The sequence below is a fragment of the Anser anser genome (assembly GCF_964211835.1).
Source record: "Anser anser genome assembly, chromosome: 1".
Taxonomy (NCBI): Eukaryota; Metazoa; Chordata; class Aves; order Anseriformes; family Anatidae; genus Anser; species Anser anser.
Genome location: NC_139720.1, coordinates 14,696,212 through 14,720,168, shown reverse-complemented (window position 1 = coordinate 14,720,168; position 23,957 = coordinate 14,696,212). Strand labels below are relative to the sequence as shown.

The 23,957-nt window shown below is 43.3% G+C and overlaps 1 protein-coding gene across 4 annotated transcripts in view; it reads left to right on the top strand.

The window, feature by feature from the left end:
• The first annotated feature begins 845 nt into the window (after nucleotides 1-845).
• ATXN7L1 (ataxin 7 like 1) overlaps nucleotides 846-23,957 on the top strand; it is a 116,087-nt gene continuing 92,975 nt past the window's right edge. For all 4 annotated transcript variants that reach the window (XM_083843053.1, XM_083843050.1, XM_083843051.1 and 1 more), the window contains exons 1-2: nucleotides 846-1,157; nucleotides 1,672-1,740. In XM_083843053.1, coding sequence (XP_083699179.1) covers nucleotides 1,043-1,157; nucleotides 1,672-1,740 — 184 coding nt within the window. In that variant the 5' untranslated portion in view covers nucleotides 846-1,042. The remainder of the gene's footprint in view (nucleotides 1,158-1,671; nucleotides 1,741-23,957) is intronic.

Below are 23,957 nucleotides of genomic sequence, written 5' to 3'. Positions count from 1 at the left end.
GTTGTGGGCCCATCTCCAGCTTGCTTTGCTGACTTGAGATACTCTTGTTGTTCACCTTTGGGCTCTGCTCCAACCCTTAGGCTGGCCCTAGGTGTTATTTTATTTTTTAGCCTAAATTAATTGCGTGCAGTGTCCCACAGGGGGTTGGGGCAGCAAAAAGCGTGCGGTGACAAAGGGCCTTGAAGGAGTGGCTGGGAGGAGAGGCAGGACGGGGAAGGGACCCCCGGAGGGCCACACCACCATCCTGAGAGGCGTCTGCTGAGCTGGAGGCTTGGCTCTTCGGCACCGAGCAGCTGAATAAAGGACGCCGTGTGTGGAGTCGTGGGGCTGCCTGCATGCAGCCAGGTGCTTCACCAGTGTGCGTGTGCGGCTTTATGGGCAATAGGTTTATGCCGCAACTCCTTACCTGAGCGAGATACACCGAGTTAAAGAGTTCTCACGGTGTTTGCTGCCCTTACCTCAACGAAGCGGCGACACCGAAGTGCCGCAGCCCCAGCGCTGAGCGCAGACCCCGTCCGTCCGCAGGCGGCTCGCCGTGAGGTGAAGCCCCCCGCCGTTCCGCCGGGGCTCGCCGCGGACCCCCTCCTCCTCCGCACGCCGCTCGGACAACAAAATGGCTGTGGCGAGCGGCGAGCCGCGGCGGCGCAGCAGGAGGACGCCGGCCCCGACGCCCCGGGGTCTGTGCGTGGAAGGGAGGGGGGAGGTTGGAAGGGGGGGGGGGGCCGGGCTCCCGAAATCGCGTCCCGGGGACTTACTGCGGGGCGAAGCGGGGGCCGGCAGCAGGGCCCCGGTGGCGGCGGCGGCGGCTGCGGGGAGCGGAGCGCAGGCGCGGGGGGGCCGCGGGCATGCGCGCTGTGCGGCGGGGAGCCCGATCTGATAGGGAGCAGGGGCTGACACTACCCCCGTGTGGGCGGCGGAACGTCCCGAGGATGACGTGCGGCGTTCTCGAATCCCGTGTCTCGCTCGTTCGCTCGCCGCCGCCGCCGCCGCCGCCGAAGGAAACGGGAAAAGCAACAAGGAGGGCAGGAGCAGGCGCGGCGCCATGGCGGCCCTGGAGCGGCCCGTGCCCAGTCCTGAGGCGTTCCTGGGCCAGCCCTGGGCCGCCTGGGTGCGGGAGGCCGCCCCCCCGCACGCTCACGGCGCCGCCCCCCCGCACAGTAAGGGCAGGGACCGGCCCCGCGGCTCCGCGCACGCCGCTCCCCTCCCCCGGCGGCGGGGCAGGGGCCGGGGGGGCCGGGGGAGGGGGCCGGCAGGGCCGACACCACCCCCCCCCCCCCTTTCCTTCCTCCTCCTTCCTCCTCCTCCTCCTCGCCTCCCGGGCCGGGCCGGGCCGTGCTGCGGGAGGTGCCGCCCCCCCGGGCGCTCAGCTGACGCGCCGAGCCCCCGGTGCCATGTGTGCGGGAGGCGCTGGCGTGCTCCGTGCCCTGCCGCTTAACCCCCCCCCCCCCCCCCCCCCGGGAATTTTTTTGGGGGGAGATAAAGGGGGAGGAGGATGCCCCGAGGGGGGGTGGTTCGGGGGGCCGGGTGCCCCCGTGGTGGTGGCGGTGCGGGGAGAATCGCCCCGCAAGATCCTCGCCCCCCCCCCCCCCCCCCCCCTTCGCCACCGCCTTCCCCCCCGCCGAACAATAACTGCACACCTCGGGCCTGCCTGACTCTGCTTCTCTTCTGCAGGTGTAGAGCTAGAAGAGGCTGGAAAGGAGGGTGGAAAGAGCAGGGAGGTTATGAGGCTTAATAAAGAAGGTAAGTGGATAGTGCTGGCACACCTCTCTACCTGTCTGTCGGCTCTCGGTGGCTGTGGTTTGGCCTTGGCAGGGCAGGCTGGTGGCACGCGGAGCGCTCTGCCCTGGATGTTTCGGGGCTGGGTGCACGCAGGTGACTGTCACCGTGTCAACTTCTCTCCAAATGCGAGCATAACAGGTGTATCCATACGGCTGGCAGGCGTGCTAAGAGATAAGGCAATTTTAAGTCAAAAGGCAACCACACGTCAGTGGCCATATTGGATTTTTTTCGAGGACTCTGGCCCTTCTTGGCGCAACGATCCACTTGCATCTCTCTGAAGATGAGCATATAAACCTGGGTATCAACTTTAAGCCTTATATTATCATCGCTGGCTCTTGCAAAAAACGTTTTTATTCATTGAAATAGTCTCTCGCGATCTTTGAGTTCATTCACTTTAGGTTAAATCGTGTTTTATTCTTTCGTTCTCACTGCCGAGTGTGATTTACAGTCAACTGAAGCAGCCAACATCTAATACTACCTTATGCCAGGCTAAGTCATGCGTATTATGCAAAAACAAATATAAAAGGTCATTTGGGTCATAAGGTTTTCTGGTACCATAAATACGAACAGGCAAATTCCAGGCTAATGGTATTTGCTAATATGCCATACTTGACATAGTTCTGTCAGTTGCTGAAGGAGAAACTTCACTGGTGAGCGTAGGCAAACCCATTTGACACATTTTGTTTGTGATGTGTGTCCTCAACACGGTACTGGAGTAACACCTAATGCAGCTAGTGAAATGGTTTGGGACATATTGTCATGTAGCTTTCTATTTGTTTTTGTTCTGCTAAGGACAGTGTTATGCACTTCTAACCTTTCCATAGCGAGTAATACTTGTTGTGAAATCGGTTCATAACAAGTGATCCCATCATAGTGAAACTTCTCTGTGACTTACGGGTTGCTGAGAAATCCCACTATTACCTGTAATGTCATAATACATATTCTGAAATGATGTTAAGCTTCTCATCATATTATTGTTGTCATTACAGGCGTGTTTAATTTTGAGCATCTTGGCAGCTCGAATATTATGTCTTATAAACAAGATCTTGAAAAAAGAATGAATTAATCAGTAACATAAATTTGTGTGATAAACTACAAGATTGGAGTGGAGCGCACGTTAAATAAAAATATATTAAAAGTAGCATAAAACCTCCACTTTTAAAGACCTCCATAGAGACGTCAAGCTTGGTTGTGTTCCCATCTTGACTCTTACATGCCTGAACTCTATTTTGCGGCCCAAAAATAAGTTAGAGACAGAACTGGGATTCTAACATAGTTTATTTATAGGTAAACGCTCAAGGCTGCACCAGTCTGTGAGTCTGTCCGTAGCATTGAGCATACACTTGATTCAAAAGCAATTGAACAAAAATCTTGCTACTAGAGCTTGGCCTTCATAAGGAGAGTAATTTGTTGAGGTTAAATATTTTGTGCCTAGAAGTCCTTGAGCACAAATTCTCATTGTGAAGTTATTTGAGACATAAAGATTGAAGAGCATCACTACTCCTTAGTCATACCTAATATGCAAATCGTTTCCTAGAACGAATCAGTATAGGCTGTGAGCTGTAGTCTCTCCTTGTTTGTTTTTGGGGAGTTTAGAGACTCCATCAAGGTAGATCTATTTAAACGTGCTCTCCATAAAAATTATTTCCAAACAAAGCGTAATGTCGTTACTGCCATTGGTTGTGACAGGTGTGAACTGCTTATTAGCTTTTATAGTGCTTGCATTGCAGTACAGTTTAAAAGAAAAACAAGAAACAAACAAAAATGACTGTCGTATTTAGAAAACAAAAAGCTTTAGGAACTGTTTTGTTTCCAAGTGGTAACTTGCTTGGGATCACTTAGAAAGAACTTCCACAAAGTTTGAATAAATTAGCGTGTGTCGAAATATTTCTACTGTATTCACTTAAGCAGTCTGTTAATACAGGTGCTTTCACCACACCCACCCATGTGTCTGAACTCCCACTGTAAATCTTCCTTGAGCCTTGCTATCCTTAAGAGTAAAGGTGGGGAAAAATTTGAAGGGTTGGATTGGTTTACAGAAAACATTGCTGACATACTTGCAGAGACGCTTGTGCTCTTACTCGGATCTTGCACACATCTGTTGCGTGAGATGTTGACTTTTTTTATTTGCTTTGTTAATAGACAAGGATTGGAGTTGTGGTAGGTCTTAATACCAAACCCAACTCATTTTTGCTTCGCAGTCTTAGGTAATTGTGTAGGGATTCTTATGCCATTTGCAGTGCTGGGGATTGTAAGCGGTGTCTTACAGAAATCGGGCTTTATGTGCATAAGGTAGCTGCGGTTACAGATGGGCAGGACTGTGAGTATTAAAAATTACAGCCCTGTTCAGTAAAGACAGTGGAAAATCTGATCTTGTCACTTGCTTCCTGTAATATTTGTCTGGGTTTTGTCAGCTTTGGTCAGTATGACCAGATTTGCCTGGCCTTTCCCTTATAAGCAGCTAGGCAAGGGGTGCGTTTGGATGAGTGAAGCTGTTCATAGGGAGGATGGTGTGGGGAAGGCCGTGGTCTCCTCCGTATTATGACGAGGGGGCTCGTTTGGCTTTAGTAGAACCGGGTGTCAAAAAGTGCTTCCATCCAGCTTCATCCCTGTGTTGCTGCCTCCTTTCTGGTCACGTCCTACGTGTGCTTAGAGTGACGGGCTGCTCTTCCTCCTCCTGGCAGCCCAGGTGGGACTCAGGAGATGGTGTTCTCCGGTGGCAGCAGGGAAATGGGATCCCAAACCCTCCTGACAATGTGGTGGGTACCTCTTAGCATGTCCCTGGGCCAGGGGGTCGCAGTCCGGCCGTGCTGTTCCTTTCTGTAACTCAAGAGATGCCTGAGGCCGAGTGTACCCCATGCCCCATCTGTGGGGAAGGAGTAATGCCATAGAAAGACTGCTCGCTGCTTTCTTTTATTCTACAGTGTGTGTATATAGGCAGCACAGAGGGAGAGAAATTTCCTGAACGTTTGTTCAGTTTTGTAGACAGAATTGCTTTTTGCATGCTAATACTTACTTTATGTTTTCCTTTAGTGATGCAGTTTGTCCATGGTTGACTTTTACTGGCACGTAGATTTGTGGAGAGGGGATTACGAAGTTGCAAGTGTTCACAGAAAATGAAAAATTTTATGCATAAATGTGTGTGCCAGAAAAAAAAAAAAAAACAACTTTATCTGCTTATCTAATCAGGAAGCTGAAACAGTATTGTGTAACTTATCTGAGAAATCACTACCAACCAACCAGCTTAGCTCGAAGAGGGGTTATCAGAATAGGAGAAGCATTTGGAATTTATATTGAATTTTAAAAAGTTGAATGGCATATTTGAAGAATTGAAGATTTTCTTATCGATAGCGTGCATAACAAAATGCGTCTATGTTTATTTGACAATTTGTGTCCTGTGAAAAGTCACCGTAACTGCATGCTTGGAATAGATAGTGTGGCATTTTATTGCCAGTAATAACCTGCAACTGATTTTAGATGAATTTTGGAGGCATATGGTTGACTTTATACAACATTTAAGAAAATAGAAGAATGTGTGTTTTTTCTTACCTACAGAACTCTTGTTTATTTGTATACAAAATCAGTTTAGCAAATGCGCAGGGATTAAGTGCTGGGAGTATTTCTAGGCAGACACGGGCTGTTAAGGAGCAAAAGATATCCTGCGTATCTTTCCTAACTACGGCAGGGTTAAATATGACCTGTGGGATTTAGATCTAAATCTGGGTACTTGGTGTCATAGTCAACTTCAGTTTCTCAGTTCAGTAGGTTTGCATTATTGAGGTTTCAGTCTGATGATGTGTGTGTTTTGTCTTAGATAATCTTGTCAGTAACCAGACTGTTTCATTGTTGTTTAGCATTAAGGATGTTACATAAAATACTCTGTTCTGTTTTTCTGATGTTGCGTTAAAATTTGAGATTTTCTGTATGATAGTTGTCCAGCCCCAAATGTGACCATTTTACTTGAAGATTGTACGTGCAAACTAGAGGGTTTTTTATCTATTGGATGATTGTTTCCAGTATTTTTCCTGTTTTGACTTTCCACGTAAATATCTGATGGAAAGTTTTTTGTTAAATGCCCTGGTAACATCAGAACAAAATTAAAAGGATGCTGATTAGCTCTGCTTTCAGTATTTTTTTTCTTCAGAAAAGTATCTTGATGATTTTATCGTTCCTCATGGAGAAATAAGAAGTTAAGGAGGATGGGAGATGATAGGGAACACTTCTATAGGGGAGGAAAAGAAAGATGTAGCATACAGCATTGTACTGTATGAAAAACAAGGAAGAGAACTAAAATTATTTATGAGAAGATTGTGAAAGAAGAGAAGGCAAACAGCTGGTTAATGTAAGCATAGGGAGTTGATTTGATTTCTTTAATTTTTTGTTTGCCAGTGGTTTGTGGATGGTGATGTCTGTCTCCTTTAAAAACATATCAAAGAAAAACTTAAGAATAAGCCGTAATTTTTTTTTTAGTTGCCTTCATCTTTCACCTTTTTGTGGTGGGGGGGAATGTTGGGAAGGGCTGAGAGGGAAAGAAAATGGTAATGGCATGCCCCAAAAGGAAGAGGTGAAGAGGTCAGTGGATTTAGGTCACCTTACCTTAGTTGGTGATTTAGGTTCTTTTTGTTTGGTTTTGGTTTTAGTGGGCAAAAGAGAGGGATGGATACTGTAAAATTTTCTTTCTCTTCCCTGTAGGCTAATAAGGTCTTCCAGAGATACTGGTTCTTAAGCAGATGTAATATTCAGGTAGAGCTTGGTGGGTGAACAGCCTGAGAATTTGCAGGATACAAAAACGTGTCTGTCCTAAAGAGAAACTTTTCCTCACCGTTCTTATCTTTACGCTGAGAATAAGAGTAAAGAGCAAAGGTCCCAAGGGGGTTTTCTTCAGGATGAGAAATGGCAGTGGGTTTGAATCATTTGGGCTCTGGTATTCCTGATCAGATGTGATACCTGACTCCATCTATTTTTCCGTGGATAGCAAGGGGAGCAGAGTGGCTCCTGGTTGTGGCCTCAGACAACGTGTCTTAAGGACCGGTGGTGGAGGAAGAATGAAACCTTGTGTATGATTGTGCCCAGAAATTTAGCGAGAACTGTAGGTCAGCTTTCAGAAAACAACTGTGCAACTGTGAGGCTAGAGTCTATGTCCTATAGTTCATCAACCCACGCTCTGGGTAACAAAAGCAGAGCAATGGGAGTGCTCTCTGGTCAGATATTCTATGGTTTGGATCGGGATTTTGAGGTTTTTGGAGGATCTGGCTCTGACATTCCTTCTACTTGTTGTAACTTATCTGAGGGAAATGACGTGTCTACGACAGTGTACCCCAAGTCCTGTTGTCAAGGCTGAAAGTGAAATAACGTGTGTCTAATTCTGATTGAGATACAGAAACACGTGTGCTTCCTTGTTGATCTGCCTCTGCATGTGGATTAGAGTTTATAGATGAAATACAGGTTTCCATGCTTAAAGAAGGACTACGCGAGTTGCCACTGAGAAATGGAGTAATTTCCAAGAAATGGGCCTTCTGTTCCTAGGTAACTAAAAACTAGGGCATTATCAGCTTCCGTCTTACCTTTGCGGCAAAAGATGTTGACCATTTAGCCAGGGCTGAGGTATATGAGATGGGAACAGTGGAAAATCCTATAGGAAACGTGGTTAAAATACTTTTTGTTTAAGTTATGGATCACTAGAGCGATCCATTCTACCTGTTGGCAGAAAGCTTAAATTTCTGGTGGTTCTAGTGAAAGTTAGATGTCTAACACTACGTGCATCACTAGGAAAGATCACTTGCAGTAAAAGTAGTGTATAGATATGAGTATTTCTTAGAGTTAACTCCACCATAAGGTTATACGAGCGCCATGACAGCTTGTTATTAAGAGTGATTTTAGAGTAACTAACAAAAAAGATTGTCAGTTTCTATTGGGTATGGATTAATGTCAAGTTACTGAACGTCTCTTGTCTTCCAAGTTCAGCTTGGTGGAGAATCTCTTTGGCTTGTCCTTGAAGAAGCTGATTCAGGAGTTTGTGGTGCAGGGTGCCAGGTGAAGCTAGTAATTCACATGCCAAAAGACCTGTGGCTAATGCTGTAGTGAAGCAGTAAGGGTGTTTGACAGATCTCTCAGCAAGTCTGTAGCGAGAAGTCTTTGATGGTTCTCTTTCTGGGTGAGAGAGAGACCCTGTGTGGGTAACGTGATCCAATTTCTATCGCAGTGCTGTGCATCTGTCTGAGCTGACGCAGACTGGAGATGGAATCCTGCAGTTACTTAAGACAGATATGGGGCAGAGGAAAACCAGCTAGTGCATGTGTCATTTCTCTTATTTTTTTTTTCTCTGTCCACTCTCTGAGATTGATTGTTGATGATTTTAAGGGATTGATTCTGTTGTAACTTGTTATGTGGCTTATTAGAAGTTATGCATGAAAGCCACTGATGTTGTTGTTGAAGTGAGCTTTCTGATTGCTTGTGGTCTTATACTAAAGAGAAATAGAGATGTCTTCCTTACTTGTGAAATGCCACGATTATTGTTCAGCAATTTCCTTTCGTGTTTCACCACGTTATATTAATAATACAGCCCAACGTATCTTCCTCCTTGCATTCTTGACAGCAGTAAGACTTTAGAATTGTTTGGTCTTACTGATTGTTGGCGTTGGTGAGCGTGTGTATATAAATTGTGTGGTGTCTGGGGAAGAAAAGATGTGGTTTTCCCAGATCCCAAGGAGTGTCAGCCAGAAGAAGCAAAGAACTCCAAGGCAGAAGTTCTAGGTTCTGTACGGCTACTGGTACCGATTTATTTCTAGTGCAGTTTCGCGTAGTCCCCAGGCTCCTCCTGAATCGTCTGCAAAACGGAAGCAGTTGTATTGTGACAGAGCCGCGTACAGCACACAAGGGGTTTAGGCTTGCTTCCCTTTCCGTTTGCTTGGAGCAGGTGTTCAGCAGAAGAGAGAGAAGAATGTCTGGTGAAGAAACATCGAGATGTAAGAATGACTGGCAAAGGACGAGCGTTTGTGGGGTTTGAGTCTGCGAGGGGATCTTTGCTGTGCTCTTTTCTTTCTTTTGTTTATATGTATGTATTTTTTTTCCTAATACACAGTCTTTGATGTTTTCTGTCCAGTCATTCTTCCTCTTCCTTCTACTGTGGGGCTAGACACAGGAGGGGCAGAGACTCTGGGATTTTGAAGTTTTATTTGGATTGGACAGCGCTAACATCATGGAAGCAATAGTTGTTGACAAGTTTCTTGAATCTTGTCTACCAAGACAAAACAGGATGGACTGAAACGCCCCTGTGGTAGCAGAAGGTGGCTTTAGCTTGTCATTCTTGTGGGTTGAAATGGTCAGAATGGAGGAAGTGGGGATTTACAGAAGTGTAAATCATCACGTGCGTTCATCCTTCAATCTCTGATGGGTATTGTCTCCTTTAGGAGAGGCCACCTTTAGGCTGGCCGCTTGTGCAGGCCAGGTCGGTTACCAGGTGATAGTTAACCTCTCCAGCAGTTTTTTAAGCTGCTCTTAGTTATGCCCCTTAGAGATAGGACGCTACTGATGATTTAGATCAGAAAAGTTTGTTGGAGCCACGCCACCAACAGCAAGCATTGACAGAGCCAAAACTTGTTTGTTTGGGGCTGATAGCGGAGTCAGCTGGAGGACAGTGAGCTGGACGAATGTAAGTAATTCATCTGTTACTGCCCTCATTAGGGAGGGAGTGTTGTTGTTTGCAGGATCCGAACGTGTAGGAGCCCCACCAAGGACTAGACACTGCTGTGCAGGGTATGGGCACAGGGGGTGTGTGCACGTGTGTGTGTGTTGTCAAATCATTGTGCCACAGAGAACTATTTTTTTTAAATACATGTCAAAGCAAGAGTTTTAATATTGACAAACAAAAAAGCACAGTTGCTCAGCATGATAGATGGTAGACTTTGTATGCTAGTAGCATGGTTTTCTTAAAATGGTGCAAGAAAAGCTTTCAGGTGATGTTCAGAGAGCAGTGAAGTAGTGCTGCAAGTGCTTAGAAGGTGTCCTTACTCAAGAGGGTGGAAGCTGGCCTGAATGCAAATACGGACTGGTTGTTAGAAGCTTAGTAAATAATACTGACATCACGAACCATCTAGAAAGGTGAGCAAATGATGTGAGAGCAAGTAGGATGTAGATAGTATAGCTTAGCTAAAACGCAGGAACCTGAACAGCAAAGAAGGATGTAGAGAGAGTAATGACAGATCATTTTGGCAAAATAGAAAAAATAACTTTTGAAACAAGGTGAATAAGCAGGATAGTGTTTGTCGTGACAAAAAATGTTAGTGACTACTGTGAGACAAAGGACAGACCTTTAGCTCTGGAGATCTTGAGCGAAGACTGTCCTAAGGATACAAGACAGGAAGAATCATTTAGATACAGATGTAGCCTGAGTAAATGGATCGGGAGAAAAGTCATTGTCAAAGATGACAAAGTATTTCATATCTGAATGATGGGCGAGATGCTGCTGCTGTCCACAGCGATCAAGAAAGAAAGTGGAGACAAGAGGGTGGGAGAGGTGAAATCTAAGTTCTGTTCTAGCCATGCGGAGCTGAGGCTGACAGCTACTCGGTGACGAGAGGTGTCAGAAAGATAGGCTGAGAGTTTGGTTTAGACATAAATCTACTCTGTTTGAGACCTGTGTCCGAAGGAGCTGAGTGTGTGATTCAGGGGATTCCCAGACAGAAGGGAAGGGCAAAAGTTGTAGCTCAATGGAGCCCGAACAGAAGGTGAAGTTGCAAAAAGGAGGCTTTCAGTGACCTGTGAAAGAGTTGATACAGGGAGGAAGGGAGGCAGGAGAGGACAATCAGAGAAATCAGAAAAGGAAAATGCTTCAAAAGGAGAAACATTTTTTTATGAAAGACACACGAGGGTTATGGAGGATAGATTTGGTGACGTTGCAATACTAAGAGGTTTTTAGACATTTGAATGAAAGTAGTTGCTTTGGATTGCAAGGGACACCTGAAGAGAGTTCAGGCTGGGGCTGGAGACAAATTGCAAGTGTAATTTGTCATAAAACAGCTCATAATGAGTTTAAAGGTGAAAGAAGGACAGAAAGAGAAGCAGTGTAGTTAAGAGAAACAGGAGATCAAAGGTAGGCTTCCAAATGGGGGAAATACTGGTTGGCTGTCAGAGCAAGAGGAGAAAGAAGTTGAGAGTAAAAACAGGAAAGGAGATGTGAGGAATGGGGTGATAAGAGGATTTGGACAGATGTTCTGTGTTGTTCTTTTTTTCTGGCTTTTTCATGGAATGAATTTTTGTGTTCTACTGTGGGGAAAGAAATGGACACAAGAAGAGGCTTGAGGAGTGAGTCAAAAGTAGGAGGAAAAAAGGCTGAAGTTGCAGGTGTGGGTTCAGCTCAACTGGAGGAATGGCACGGCTTAATAAGCAGCAGGGAAAGAGAGAGAGAGGGGAAAAAAAGTGCAGTAACCTCATTTCCAGACTGGTTTCCTTTTCCACTGCAAATTCTAGGACAGGCAAGGATAAAGCAGCGGAAACGGTATTTAAAATGAGAATATCATTAAAATGAGCATGGGTTCAGGATCCGTGGAGTCAGACCTAGTCATAACAAGGAGAAGCAAAAAAAAAAAAAAAACACATCAAAGGTAGAAACAAAAAGGGCAAAAATATGTAGTAAGTGTGAAAGAGGGCGGAGTGTTGGGTATCGGGAATAATGGGCTGGCAATAACAGGCGGTGCTGAGAGAGTGAATTGATGCCACTCAGAATATGCTGGGTCAGCCTTTGGGTCAGGTTCCCAGATGAAAGATTATTTTGGAGATGACTGGAGAGAGGACTGCTGGCTGTTTGACCTCCCCGCCTGCCCCACGTTTGAATCCGTAATGTGCCTTTGAGAAGGTTCAAAGCCTTGAAGAAGAAGAAGAGCAATCAAGAGGCTCTCACCTTTCTCCAAGGAGAGCGATGATTGTGTAGACCATGGTTTTGGCAGTAGAAGGCTCCTGTGCTTTGTTCACTGGTTATATCTAACACATCCCGTGCTGGAGATCAAAGTGCTTTGCTAGCTCAGTGGTTCTGTGCTTCACAGTGCATCAGGAGCAGATGTATGCCTACATGAGCCCTCACTTACTGATACTGACTTGTGCTTCTTGCTCTGAGAGCTAAGGCAAGGCCATACGATTGCATTTTCATGGACTGGGCCCAGGCTAATAAGTCATAATGTGCAGGGTGTAGCCTCAGAGCTCTGGTAAACACGAACTTTTGCTTGTCTTGCATGGCAGAGTGAGCTTGGTGCTGTCTACCTACTACAGACAGGCATGTTTTGATACAGCACTTTTTTTTTCTTCAGAGGAAGCAGGACTTAATGATTTTCAAGGTGTTACATGGGAGTGGCTGTTCCTGATACAGGCTACTCAGTGCCTAAATTAATCTCAGGTTTTCACACTTCTTCAGTACATCTAAACATCTGTGTAAGGGAAGAAACAGGAAGAGAAGAATGCAAGGAGAAAGAGTTGTCTGCTCGCACACAGAGGATGACTGAGCTGATCTCTTGGCTTGGAAGGTTTTATTCATTACCTTACCTTTCTTTCCCAAACAGCTTTCTGCCTGTCTCCCTGCCTATTGTCAGCGTTCAGTCATCCCACTAGTTCATAAACATCTCCCAGTTACTGAGAGTGAATTAATGTTTGTAAAAAGTCTTCAAATTTTCTCTTCAAGGTCTCTTTAAGTCCACAGTTGTGTCCTGTGTTTCATGTTTTCGTTTTGTTTTTTGGCTTTCTAGAAGACTTAGAGAATCCTGAGCAAGTGTACTAAGCATGGCAATTCAAAAACATAAGGAGAAACTGGAGAAAAGGTGTTTAAGCTCTTGGAATTATGGTGAGCTGCACGTAGCTGTATTTTTTTGTAGACTTTTTGTACATTCTGTGCTTGGTGTAAGTTTTCTCCAGCTAATATCAAAACCTACGGCACATTGGGTGTGCGTGTTACCCAGCTTTGTGTAGGTATTCAGGCTCTGAAAGGTGTAATGCAGCTTTACGTATTTTGGGGTTTCTTGTTCATCAGAAAAAAAAAAAGTCTTCTTGACTGCATCTCTGAACGGAGGGAATGCTGCAAGTTTTATTTTGCAGCTTTTATTATTTTTTCCAACTTTCAAGATACCTGTCACTACCCCGACTGTTTTCCAAGTTTTTTGACAAAACAAAGCTATGGTAAAGCTTTCTTGCTTTCCTGGCAGTTTATTCTGAATGTGGGGCTTCTTGTTTTTTTGTTTGTTTGTTTGTTTGTTTGTTTGTTTTTTAATGCCATTTTAGTAAGTATATATTCGAAAAAAAACTCTGAAGAGGTATATAACTTAAATGTTTAAATGGTAGAGAATCCATGAAAGTGGTAGCTCTAAAATGATAAGAGGTGGTCTATATTTTAGGGACCTTCAAATGTACTTCAGACAAAGCTATGAGCAGTGTGTGTTGTGAAGACAAAAGTCTGTCTGAATGTTGAAAAATGGCGTGCTGACAGCTATTTTAAGGAGGAATTTGAAGGAGGTAGAGAATGATTAGTTGATGTGGAGGAAGGAGGCATCAAAGCTGATAGTAGAGCATACAGGAAAGATGTGTATAAAACAGTTTTCTAGTGAAAGCAGTTCATTTAAAAAAAAAAAAGAGGCCAAAAAAAAAGTTCTTTGTGTTTTGTTAATATTATCTTAGTGTCTTGGAGCTGGAAAGTGAAAATAATTGTAATTGTTGAACTGCAAAAATGACACGCATACTGAAAGATAAATCTTATTCTTCCTTAAATAAGTTTCCTAAACATGCTCTCTGTTCTCTAAATACTTAAACATTCCCTTCTTTATTAGGCTTCAGCCTCATCTGTTCTCTTGAAACCTGCCCTAGTTTTGATATTAGCCCGAAACTGAAGAGAAACAAACACAATGTGTACACACCAGCATTTGTCATTCTTTCATACTCTCCTTCTTCACTAGCTCTTTTATGTCCATTTATTTGTATGCTATGGGATTAGAGGCTAAATGGGATACAAAATTCTAAGCAGCTTTGACTCTTGCTATGGACTTTCATCCTTAGAGTGAATCTGTTGTGACCAAAGCCCTCAGAAGTTTGAATTTGTTTCAGGAGAACCCCTCCAAGGTGGGCTTTTTGTGGCAGGTTTTGGAAGTACCGCGTGCAAGCAAAGAGTGCTATGAGAACAACACACAGAACGTGCTTTTGGAAGCTTCTTCATTTTAATACTGTGAGGTTTTGAGAAGGACTTCCCTGCGTTCAGAATCATGTGTTAAAACTGCGTTTAGTAATAATCAAGATGGTGTGTGTATATCTAGAGGAAGGATATCAAATGTGATTCGTGTCTGCAGCACACCTATCGCTGCGATGAGAGGAAGTGAATGAATGGGAAGAAATCATGAGAATAAACAAGTTGACGGCCGATAATTCTCATGTATCACCTTTCCTTGGGAAAAAGCCCAAGGTGTTCTACAGCTATGCGCAGAAATCAATCCATTTGTCACTGAAACGGGGGACTTTGAATGCAAATATGGCTGCTGTTGACAGCCTAATCCTACCTGCACTGGAATTAAATGAAAGAATGCTGAAAACCTTCTGTGTACTGATAGGGTGTAATCCAGTCCCCCCTGAAATGTTTTATTGCGTAATGATTTGAAAAGGAAAGGAACAATACCTCATTTCTAGATTACAGTGTGAATGCAGGTACCCAGAATGTATTTATTTAAAACAAACAAACAAAAACACAACATTTTTTTGACTAGAGCACATCACCTTTGCCTGTGAGAGGTCATAGAATACTTAACAGACTACTTCTGTGCTTACAAATTTCCAAAAGATGATCCCATTGGCACCAAATTTTGCTCGTTAAAATTAAGCAGTGATCGAAGACTGCCATCTTTTGAAATAAAGTGTTGGGGCTAATCTTTCCCCCAAAGAATAGTTACCTGAACCAAGCTTAAGAGAACAGGCCAGTTGTTGTAACAGGAGAAAAAGAAAAAGGTACTTCACTGTATTTTAGCAAGTCACCATAAATACTAATGTATTGTACACAGTCACCATAAATATTAATGTATAATACTAGTGCCTTTCTCTCATTTAAACTTACTTGAAAGTAAAACTTGATGTTGCTTCTCCAAAACCTAGTTTGCTTGCTTCTTTCCTGTGCAAATGTCACTAGCGTTATCTTCTTTCCTGCACCTGCTGTGCCAGTGAGGGCCGTGGATACCAGGAAAGGATATGATCTTACTTTTTAATTTTTTTTATTTTGATTATCTTAGCTACTTTGTGACCATACGTGGGTTATGTTTCTATCCAGGACAGAAGGGGAAACTAGCTGGTGATCCAGCTGATCACCAATCCGATTGAAGATTATAGCTGCAATAAATTTTTACTACGTGGGATGATTTATTACATTAGTAAATCCTCCACGGCTAGCCTACAGCTCTGCCCTTTCACTGCCTCTAGCCTGAAGCACCCTTCCTTTGTGCCCGCTTGATTTTGCTTAAAATAAATTCTGCTGTGTCCACCCAGTACCTCAAGAGGTGAATATACAAGGGAGCATCAGTATGCCATGGTGCAAAATAGACGGTGAGCGGTGAGATGATTGAAGGAAATAGCAGTTGAAGGAGGTACCTTTAAATTTGGTAACTATTACATGATTGCAACGTCATCTTTTGCTCTGCAGTTTTTCCTTTGTGAAGTGTAGGCATTGAATTCGTATGTTCCATTAGATGTAGAGCTTGTACAATTGGGATTTAAAAAAAAAATCTGTATAACAAATCAACAAATTTGGTCATGATCCATTCTGAATTTGTTGTGTTAGAAGGAGCTTTCGTCTAGAATATAAGTAGAGAAGGAAGGTTTACTCCAGAGGGCTGATAAATTTAACCATACTCCTGTGCAAAGCAGTCTTGAAAAAGGCTGAAAGTGCACGACAGGCAAATAGAGCAGGAGGGAGGTGAATACTACTACTTTCTCTCCAGCTTTACAGGAATACTACGTCTCAGTTCTGATGTGCGCGCTCAAAACGGTGTTGGAAAAAACTAGGAGGAGTTCAGAAAAAAATCTACATTAATTTGAGGTCTGGATAATCAGCTTTAGAATGGAAGATTTAAGCAGCTCAATCTATTTAGTTTATCAACAGACGGTAGAGGCTACCTGATAAGTCCGTAAGTACTTAGACAGGGCGAAGGTATCTGTCAGTTCGATGGCTCTTTGTCAGCAAGATTAAGCGGATTCTCGTGGCTGAAAGCTGAAGCTAGATCAGTTCAGGCTAGAAGTAAGTTGCAGTTTTCTAACGATACAATTAAATAGGAACAGCTTATGAAGGGATGTAGTAGACTCCCTATTGCACAAAATCCTTGTGGAAGGCCCTGGTGCTTCCCAGCAAGGATGCTTTAACAAACCAAAAAGCTTGGCTGTGAAGCTAGAGGAGCGTGGTGGATTTCTATGGCCAGATTTAACGTAGACATTCAGTCCAGATCATAAGCAAGCTTTTTGTTCTTAATTCTTCCCACTGTAAAACTGCATAGATGCTAAATGCTGCTTTTGTTAAAAGAAACGTTAATGTGAAAGATGAGGTGGTCAAAGCAAAAAGCCAGCTTGCTAGCAGGATGGGTGAGAGGGGACTGTCCCTTAGTAACAGACAAAAGAGGAAGTAATGCTTTCCATTCTCCCTTTTTATTTTACCAGTAATCAAACCCACAAATCTCTCTCCATTTACTAATTCTAAGAATAACTTAATCTTTTACAGAATAATTGTTAGCCGCCTTAGAAGTATTGCAGGTAGGTTTTATGCCTTCTCACCCTAGTTCATGTAACTGACAGCTGGGCCCAAAGATCTTCTTTGGCTTTGCTTTGTTTGCAGAGGAAAACAACTTTTGTGACCGTGTTGTGTTTTTTTTTCTGGTGCTGCCCTCTTGCCCCTGGATTTATGAGGGCATGGCAGGTCAATCTTTATGGTAAGTAAGAGGCTCTGTGATTTCTAATGAACTGTGTGAGAACTCCGTGTCCTGGTTTTTCAAAAGAAATAGTAGAAATTTTTTGAAGGACTATAGCATTTAAATCATTTAGTTTCCCTCTTTGCTGTACAGTCAGGGGATAGCCAGTCTGAGAGTGTCATCTCTTCTCTTGGTTATATCCACAGCAGGGCTGATTTAAGGTACTCCTCTACTTAGATGAGAGAGGTTGTGTATGTGGGCTTAAAGGAAGCACCTAACCTACTTGCAGTGCAGACACACCGAGGTTTCCCCAACCTTGGTGGTTCTGTAACTCCTGTAAGCATTGTACACAAAAATAGGGGGAAGGCAAATGTGCTACATCTAACGTTTATAAATTCTCCTCCCTCCTCCCCTTACCAGTATTGCTACCTCCAAAAACTTGTAAAATAAGGCCGCATGAATTGATGCTCTAAAAAAGAAAATACTCAATATTGGATTTCTTTGTATGAACTGCTAGATTTCTGGGCCTGCACATCCAGCAAAAAATAAAGAATTTCAGGACTGCAGAGTAGATTTAGGCTTTGAGGGTTTTTGTTTGTTTTGTTTTCTGCAGTTGGAAACAACTTGTGAATTGAAAAATGAGATTTGCTCCAAACGTGTCAGTGCGCGTTCTGTTCCAGGGCCACATGAATTCTCTGCACAAGCTCCAGCTGTTTGTGGTCAGGAATGTCAAGGCCATACCTGGCCTGAGCTACCTGGTAGTAGTACCGTGGTGGAGGGTCTAAACTTCCAGTGAGGCTGATTCTTCCTCAGTTCCTTTTTGGTGCTGGGAACACGGTGACGTAGCTTGGCAGGTGGCTGATCTATCTGCTCTTAGTTGGGAATAGAGAATATTTACATGTGCAGTGAGCTAACCTGAATGTTTGGATGGAATATCACCACCGTAATCCCCTCACCATATAGGTCCCTCTGTCCCCAATTTCGCAAACACTGGATTAAGCCAGGATCTGCTCTGAAGAATGCTTACAACCATGCTTAAGTTCATGCAGATACGTGGTCTGCTTAACCTTCCCAGCAGTGTTTAATCCATACCTGTGTTAAGATAAACTGCATTTGAGACTCTGCAAATACAAAAGATGATACTTGCTTTGACATAAAGTGCCACAAAGTTTAATTTCTAATCTGAAAGCAGGAGTTCAAGAAGGAGGCTGATATCCTGCTGTAGGGGCAGCTTCATGGCAGCTGGAGGAAGCAGTCAGTTATTTTATCTGCGCAGGGTAACCAGCCAAGGCAGTGGTTTGATGGGCTGTGTATTAGGCAGGTCTAGCTTACTGTCGCTGTCAGATACAGATCTGTAAATGTATGGAAACTATTGTATTGTAGAAAGCTCAAGACAAGGCTTCACCTTCCTGTGAGGTGGCGTTTTTCATCACTCTTAATCAAGCTGGAAGGTAACCGCCCCAAAGTTCTTACTTCTCATTTGCCTTCTACAGGAACAAGGCAAATGTTTAAAAAAATAATTAAAGTCAACGCTCTGGATTGTCATACAGCAGTCTCAAAGTCTAAATTGACCTGGACTGTCATCTTCCAAAAGCTGTACTTGCTGTAGGAGAAACAAGCTGGTGAACTTTAGAACCTCGTGTAGCTCATGATGGCTTAGAATAGTCAGGGCATCTAGAACCACGAGTTTTACCTGATGTCTGTTGATCACAAAGAAGGCCTTCCTCTCTTCTCCACTCCCCTTATCAAAATGTCAAGATATGCTTCTGCAGGAGACAAATGACACCAGAACCAGAAGAGTTCCTGTCCCGAAAGGCAGCTGTGTGAAGGAGCCCGTTAACTCTGCTAACAGTACGTACTTGGCATGGCACGTAGGTCAGGTGCCAGCTCCCGGAGAGGAGCACTTTGCTCTCTGTACATCTGATTAAACTGAAACCCTGATTTCTTACTTCCCGTCACCTGCTGAGAGAGAGCCACACCTGTGAGGAAGAAAAAAAAAGGTTACTTTTAGTGTACAGTGATTCTTCAGGATGCTGTAGGCACGGCAGGTTTTGCAGCATGGGCATTGAACTGAAACACCTTGTGCTGCTGTGGGAGCCTGAGGATGCAGAGGGTTAGTGCACAGTCCTGACAGTCGAATCGGGCCATCTTGTAAATGGTATGCTGGCTGAACCAGCCTGGCCTCGCGCAGCCCGTGAGCTTTTTCATCACCTTTTCTCCCCCTGTCCTGCTTGGGGGGTAGTGAGGTAGCAGCTGTGTGGTGCTCGGCTACCTACCGGCGTTAAGCCACAGCAGCAGCGTAGTACAAACACCCGTTTGCAGGCTGGAAAAGATCTGAAGTGCATAGAAAGGTTAGCAAGAACAAGATGAAGGATGGCACTGCAGCGTTAGCGTTTCTACATGCTGAATTCCTACAGGTGGATTGCAACAGATATCCTAAAAATACACGTGTGTGTGTGTGTATAAAAATATATATACATTTACATACATATATTTAGAAAATTCTCTGCAATCGTGTTTTGGCTTTTGAGATTTTTCTTAAGTGTCTGGTGATACAAAATGACATTCTTTTCAGGCATCAGTTACAGTCTCTCATCTGGTTTTATAACTTCGACAGTGTGTGCTGGGGGTCTTTTGCCAAAATGAAAGCTGCTTTTCATCTGTGACATGTTGGAGAATATTAATCTCTTTGGGCTAATCATGTTTTAATAATTTGAAAAAAATGCAAGGAAATTAACGTACTGTTGTTACCAGTCTCTCATTTTGATTTCTTATTTTTTTTTTTCAGCTGTTGCTTAAAGTAGGTGGCTTTAGCTATAAGAAGTAGATATTATGTACTCTAAGTGTAACTAGTGTATGAGGGTTTGGTCAATATGTGTCTGTACCATATAGCTGGTATTTTTAAATGACCCTTGTCCATTGTCAGTACGTTAGGTGTGCTGTCTCTCTTGCCAGGAGTGGCTTTGAGAATTGGTGGCGTCATCGTCCCTGGGGGCGTTCAAGGAGAGGTTGGATGTGGTGCTTGGGGACATGGTTTAGTGGGTGACATTGGTGGTAGGGGGTGGTTGGACCAGGTGATCTTGGAGGGCTTTTCCAGCCTTAATGATTCTATGAATCTGTGATTCTAATACTGAAGCTAGCACAACTTTTGGTTTTTTTTTTTAAAAAAAAAAGGGCAAATGACTTAAGGCTGGTTTTGTATAGGTATAAAACTTTTATGTGGATACTGCTTTGAAAGAAGTCTAGCTCTTGAGTATTGTTCACTACCAGTATCTAGTCTATTGTGTTTTGCAGGTGTTGGGAGCAGCTTGCCCTTGTCTGTATTAGCATCCAGGCGCTTTTCTGCCGCGCTCAGCCAACCTGTAGTTGACATTTGCTGTCAATTAGGGATTGCTGATGGGTCTCCCTGTGCAGAGGTCTTTCCCCTGTGGCCTGGAGGCAGTGAGTCTGACTGGGCATGTGTCACTTTCATTTGGCATTACTGTTTTGTTTTTCCCTGCTTATCACCTCCTCCAAGAGTGTAACAGTAAATGGAGAGAAAGGAGGGTTCAGGATGTCCTGCTGTAATAAAACACTTAAAGTCTGGAGGTGTTTTTTCCTATAAAGGCAAATAAGACAAACATGACACTTCTGCATTCAAATAGCGTGGCCTTCCTTGAAGGATATTGTTGTTTTTATTTTGATTTGACTAGCGCTTTACCCTTTCAGAACCAATGAACACAATTTTAATGCTTTAGTAACACACTTGTCTAAAGCACTTGGCAGCCTGTTAATAAATTAAGCCTCTCAAGCTTTCTGCGACACTTCACAGATGGAGGAACAGAAACAGAGAGAGGCCAAATGACTTGCTCCAAACATGTAAAAGAAATCTCCAGTTCTGTTGCTGGAGTGCTTTGGCTGTGCCTTCACTGGGAGATTGTATGGGAGTGGAGTGAGGGAGAAAAAATAAGAATTGCTGCTGGTAATGGCAGCATGTAGCACGTTTTCAATGACATTCCCAATAGATCTATATCCTGTTCTTTACCCAGTGTAGGTAGCTGTATCTGCACGGAGCCTACATCCCACTTTGCCTCGCTTTGAGTAGCTGCTGATGCTTTCCTGGAGGGCAAGGTAGTGGAAGGTGGGATGGGGGACCTGGGGGCTGAGGCCAGCCACAGCTTTACACCATCTGCTGCTGGAGAGTTAAGTTCTAACTCTTTTTTTGTTTAAGGAGAGAGAAAAACTTTTTCTGAATCTTTCTAGAAAGTGGGACATCTTATGGAAGAGGTTTTGTCTTCAGAATCGTTATGCTTTGTGTTGTGTTCATGCTGTACTTGCAGTCCAACACAGCTAGGTACTTAGCAAAATCCAGGCAACGCTGGCAAACTGTACTTTGGATTGTATTATTTATACAGGAATATGGGCTGCACTCTACTGTAGGTGTCTAACCTGTGTATTGAAGCCTCAGATGCTTTAAAATCGTGTGGGTTTTTTTTGTTTGTTTGTTTGTTTGTTTGTTTGTTTTTCCCTCAGTTTCCTTCTAGCTCCAAGCAGATGGCAGAGTAGCAGTTTGATGTCATGGTGCTCAGTAGCCTGAAGGAGGCTTTGGTTCACTTTGGGGAGTATCAGTTTGCTCTCGTAACGAGAATAAATAACAAACTGTCCCGGAGCACTCCTATGGAGTTGGTTGATTGAGGGAGCCATTTTGCAGCAAGGAACCTAGCGTTGTATGGGATGCCTTCTTTGACTTGGTTTTGAGTTTCTCCCACCGTTTTCTGCCATAGCATTGCTTTTAATCAGAGAGGTTTGGACAGGTGAAAGGGGACAGAGGGCTCGAGGTGAGAGGAAATTACCTGGAGGAGGGTAGGGAAGAGGAGGAGGGGGAGACTTTATGTTTGGGGAGCAAATCTTCTGAAGCTGCTGGGAATGCGTCCTGGCTGCTAGCTTGCCCTCTCGCCCAATTTGCTGGATGTGCAAGTGCTTCAGGTACGCCTGGCGGGAATCCTCCAGGAGCCTGCAAGTTGTCAGAATCTGTTTGAAGGAATCGAGAAGCGTGGTAAATGATTAAGTTTCTGTTTGCTTAGAGTGTCCCAAGTTTTGAGCGTGTCTGGGCTACCGCTGGCTTACAGTTCCCTTGGAATGTGTGCTCAGCACTCTGCCCGACCAAACAGAGGGCAAAGTTTTCATGAACAGCAGGATAGCTCCCACCGTGAGTGATCCTGGTCACCTCATGTGTCCAGGAGCCTTTAAAAGTTCAGATTTTTGACTGTTTTGATAACGATGGCGTTTCTTTCTCATTTGTGTTTGGGGGTTTTGAAATCTAGAAGTCTTCCGCATGTATACGAGAGGCATGTGGACAAATCGACATATGTCACTGAGGAGCTCTCCATATCCTTGTAGACATGTCACGATGATGATACAAAAATCTAGTCATTAAAATAAAGTTTAGGCCTTTGTGCATTTTATTCTGTAACTTCAATAAAGTGAAATATAATTCCAGCCTGCGAAATAACAGCCGATGACAGAGCTGGAAAAAATAGTCCTGTATTATTTATGTAAATTTTAAGAATACTTTTTGCAAAGAAGTATTCATTTGGGAGTAATGCTTTAATTATTTTTTGTGTGATGTATCTTCTTTTGGTGGAATTTCAGGGATTATTTTATTCACAATTTCATCAACAGTTTTGCAACAAGTTTGACGTTTTGTAATACTCTGTTTCCACAGAGGAATAAAAGTCCTTGTAAGGTTATTGAAACATGCAGTTGTAAAGTGCTTGTGAATTATCTTGGAATGTAAACAGTGATTCGAAGCTAGCTACAAGTACGTTATTTCAGCAAGAATCGGGGCACGTTTGATAATTAACTGGGCGTGAATGATTACTGGTGATTTTTAATGTATTATGATTTCTTTTTCACAATTAATCTCTATTTTCCTTTTTCTTTGACAAGGGGAGATTTCATCAGTTAATTTCTGGTAGCTGCCCTGTTGATACTGAACCCAAATAAATTAATTTTGAATGTAATATGGGCCAAGTGGCTAGCTTCTGAACTGTAGCTGGTAGGTGGTTGCAACACTCTCCTTGCTGTAAAATATAACTCTTAGATGGAAGTAGATCCTCTCACCTTATGTATGCACAGTTAGAGGCCAAGATTTTGAATCTGAGGATGGATCTTAGTTATGCCCATGTTTTCTATTGAAATTGTGAGTGTATTGTAGTTGAATTTAGTAGCTGATAACTTTGATAGTGTTACCCATAAAATTCAGTTGGTGCATGAAATGACAACTGCTGCCACTTAAAGGATAAAGAAACAGAATTGTGATTAGCAAGTTCTTATCTGTGTTTACGATGAGTTTAGGATTATTTAGCCAGAAGAAACATTTTTTGTTGTTGTTACTCACTAATGTAAAACTGAGATAAGGTCAAACTGTGATGAGAAAATGGAGTAATATTACAGGATTTTTAATAGTTGAAGTGATGTTGCAAGTATTCTTCAAACAAGTATTGCAAATGTAGGAAATGAGTGATAAAGTTATTAGTTTAGACATTAAAGAAATTCATTAAATCAGCAAGGAAACTTATAGTCAAAGTCTCCAGACTGCCTTGACTTTATTGTATAGTCATGCAGCAATTATGCATCCTGGTAACTTACTTCAGAGTATTTGCTTCCACATAGTTAGTGATTTTTACAGCTCTTAGTGGCTTTTTTCATTGCAGAAACATGTTGTTTTAATCAAAATAAAGAGTTCGGTTTTATAAACTTACAAAGATTCTTGGTTCTTTAATGCTCACAATTAAATGAAAGACAAGTTTTAAAATGTGGCCGTTTGACTCTGTTTATGTTTCAAATGATGTACTCCACTTGAACTTGGAGACTTAAAATAACAAATGCACTTTGAGGTACAAAGCTGGTTTAGGATTCTTCTGCCCATGACAGAAGCTTTGAAGATGCTTTGTATTTTGCCATTGTAGGCAACGTATTCTGGCTTCAAGAGATTTCCTTAGGCAGAGACTTTTCTATCGTGAACGCCTGAAAAAAATAAATGCACTATTGAACGTTTCTGCTCTGATAACTATAAAATATCCTTTCCAGATCTTAGTTGTTAGGAAGACTGTTTGCAATAATTTCAGAACCAGGACAGTATTTAATCACAGAATAGTTAGATCATTTGCAGGAGCTTCATTAGGAGGGATCTTACGTTCTCAAGTGGTGTCTCATGCCATTCACATACCGAGTTCAGCAGAACACCCACATCTGTCAAAGGGGAGACTCAGAATGAAGGTGTACATTGGT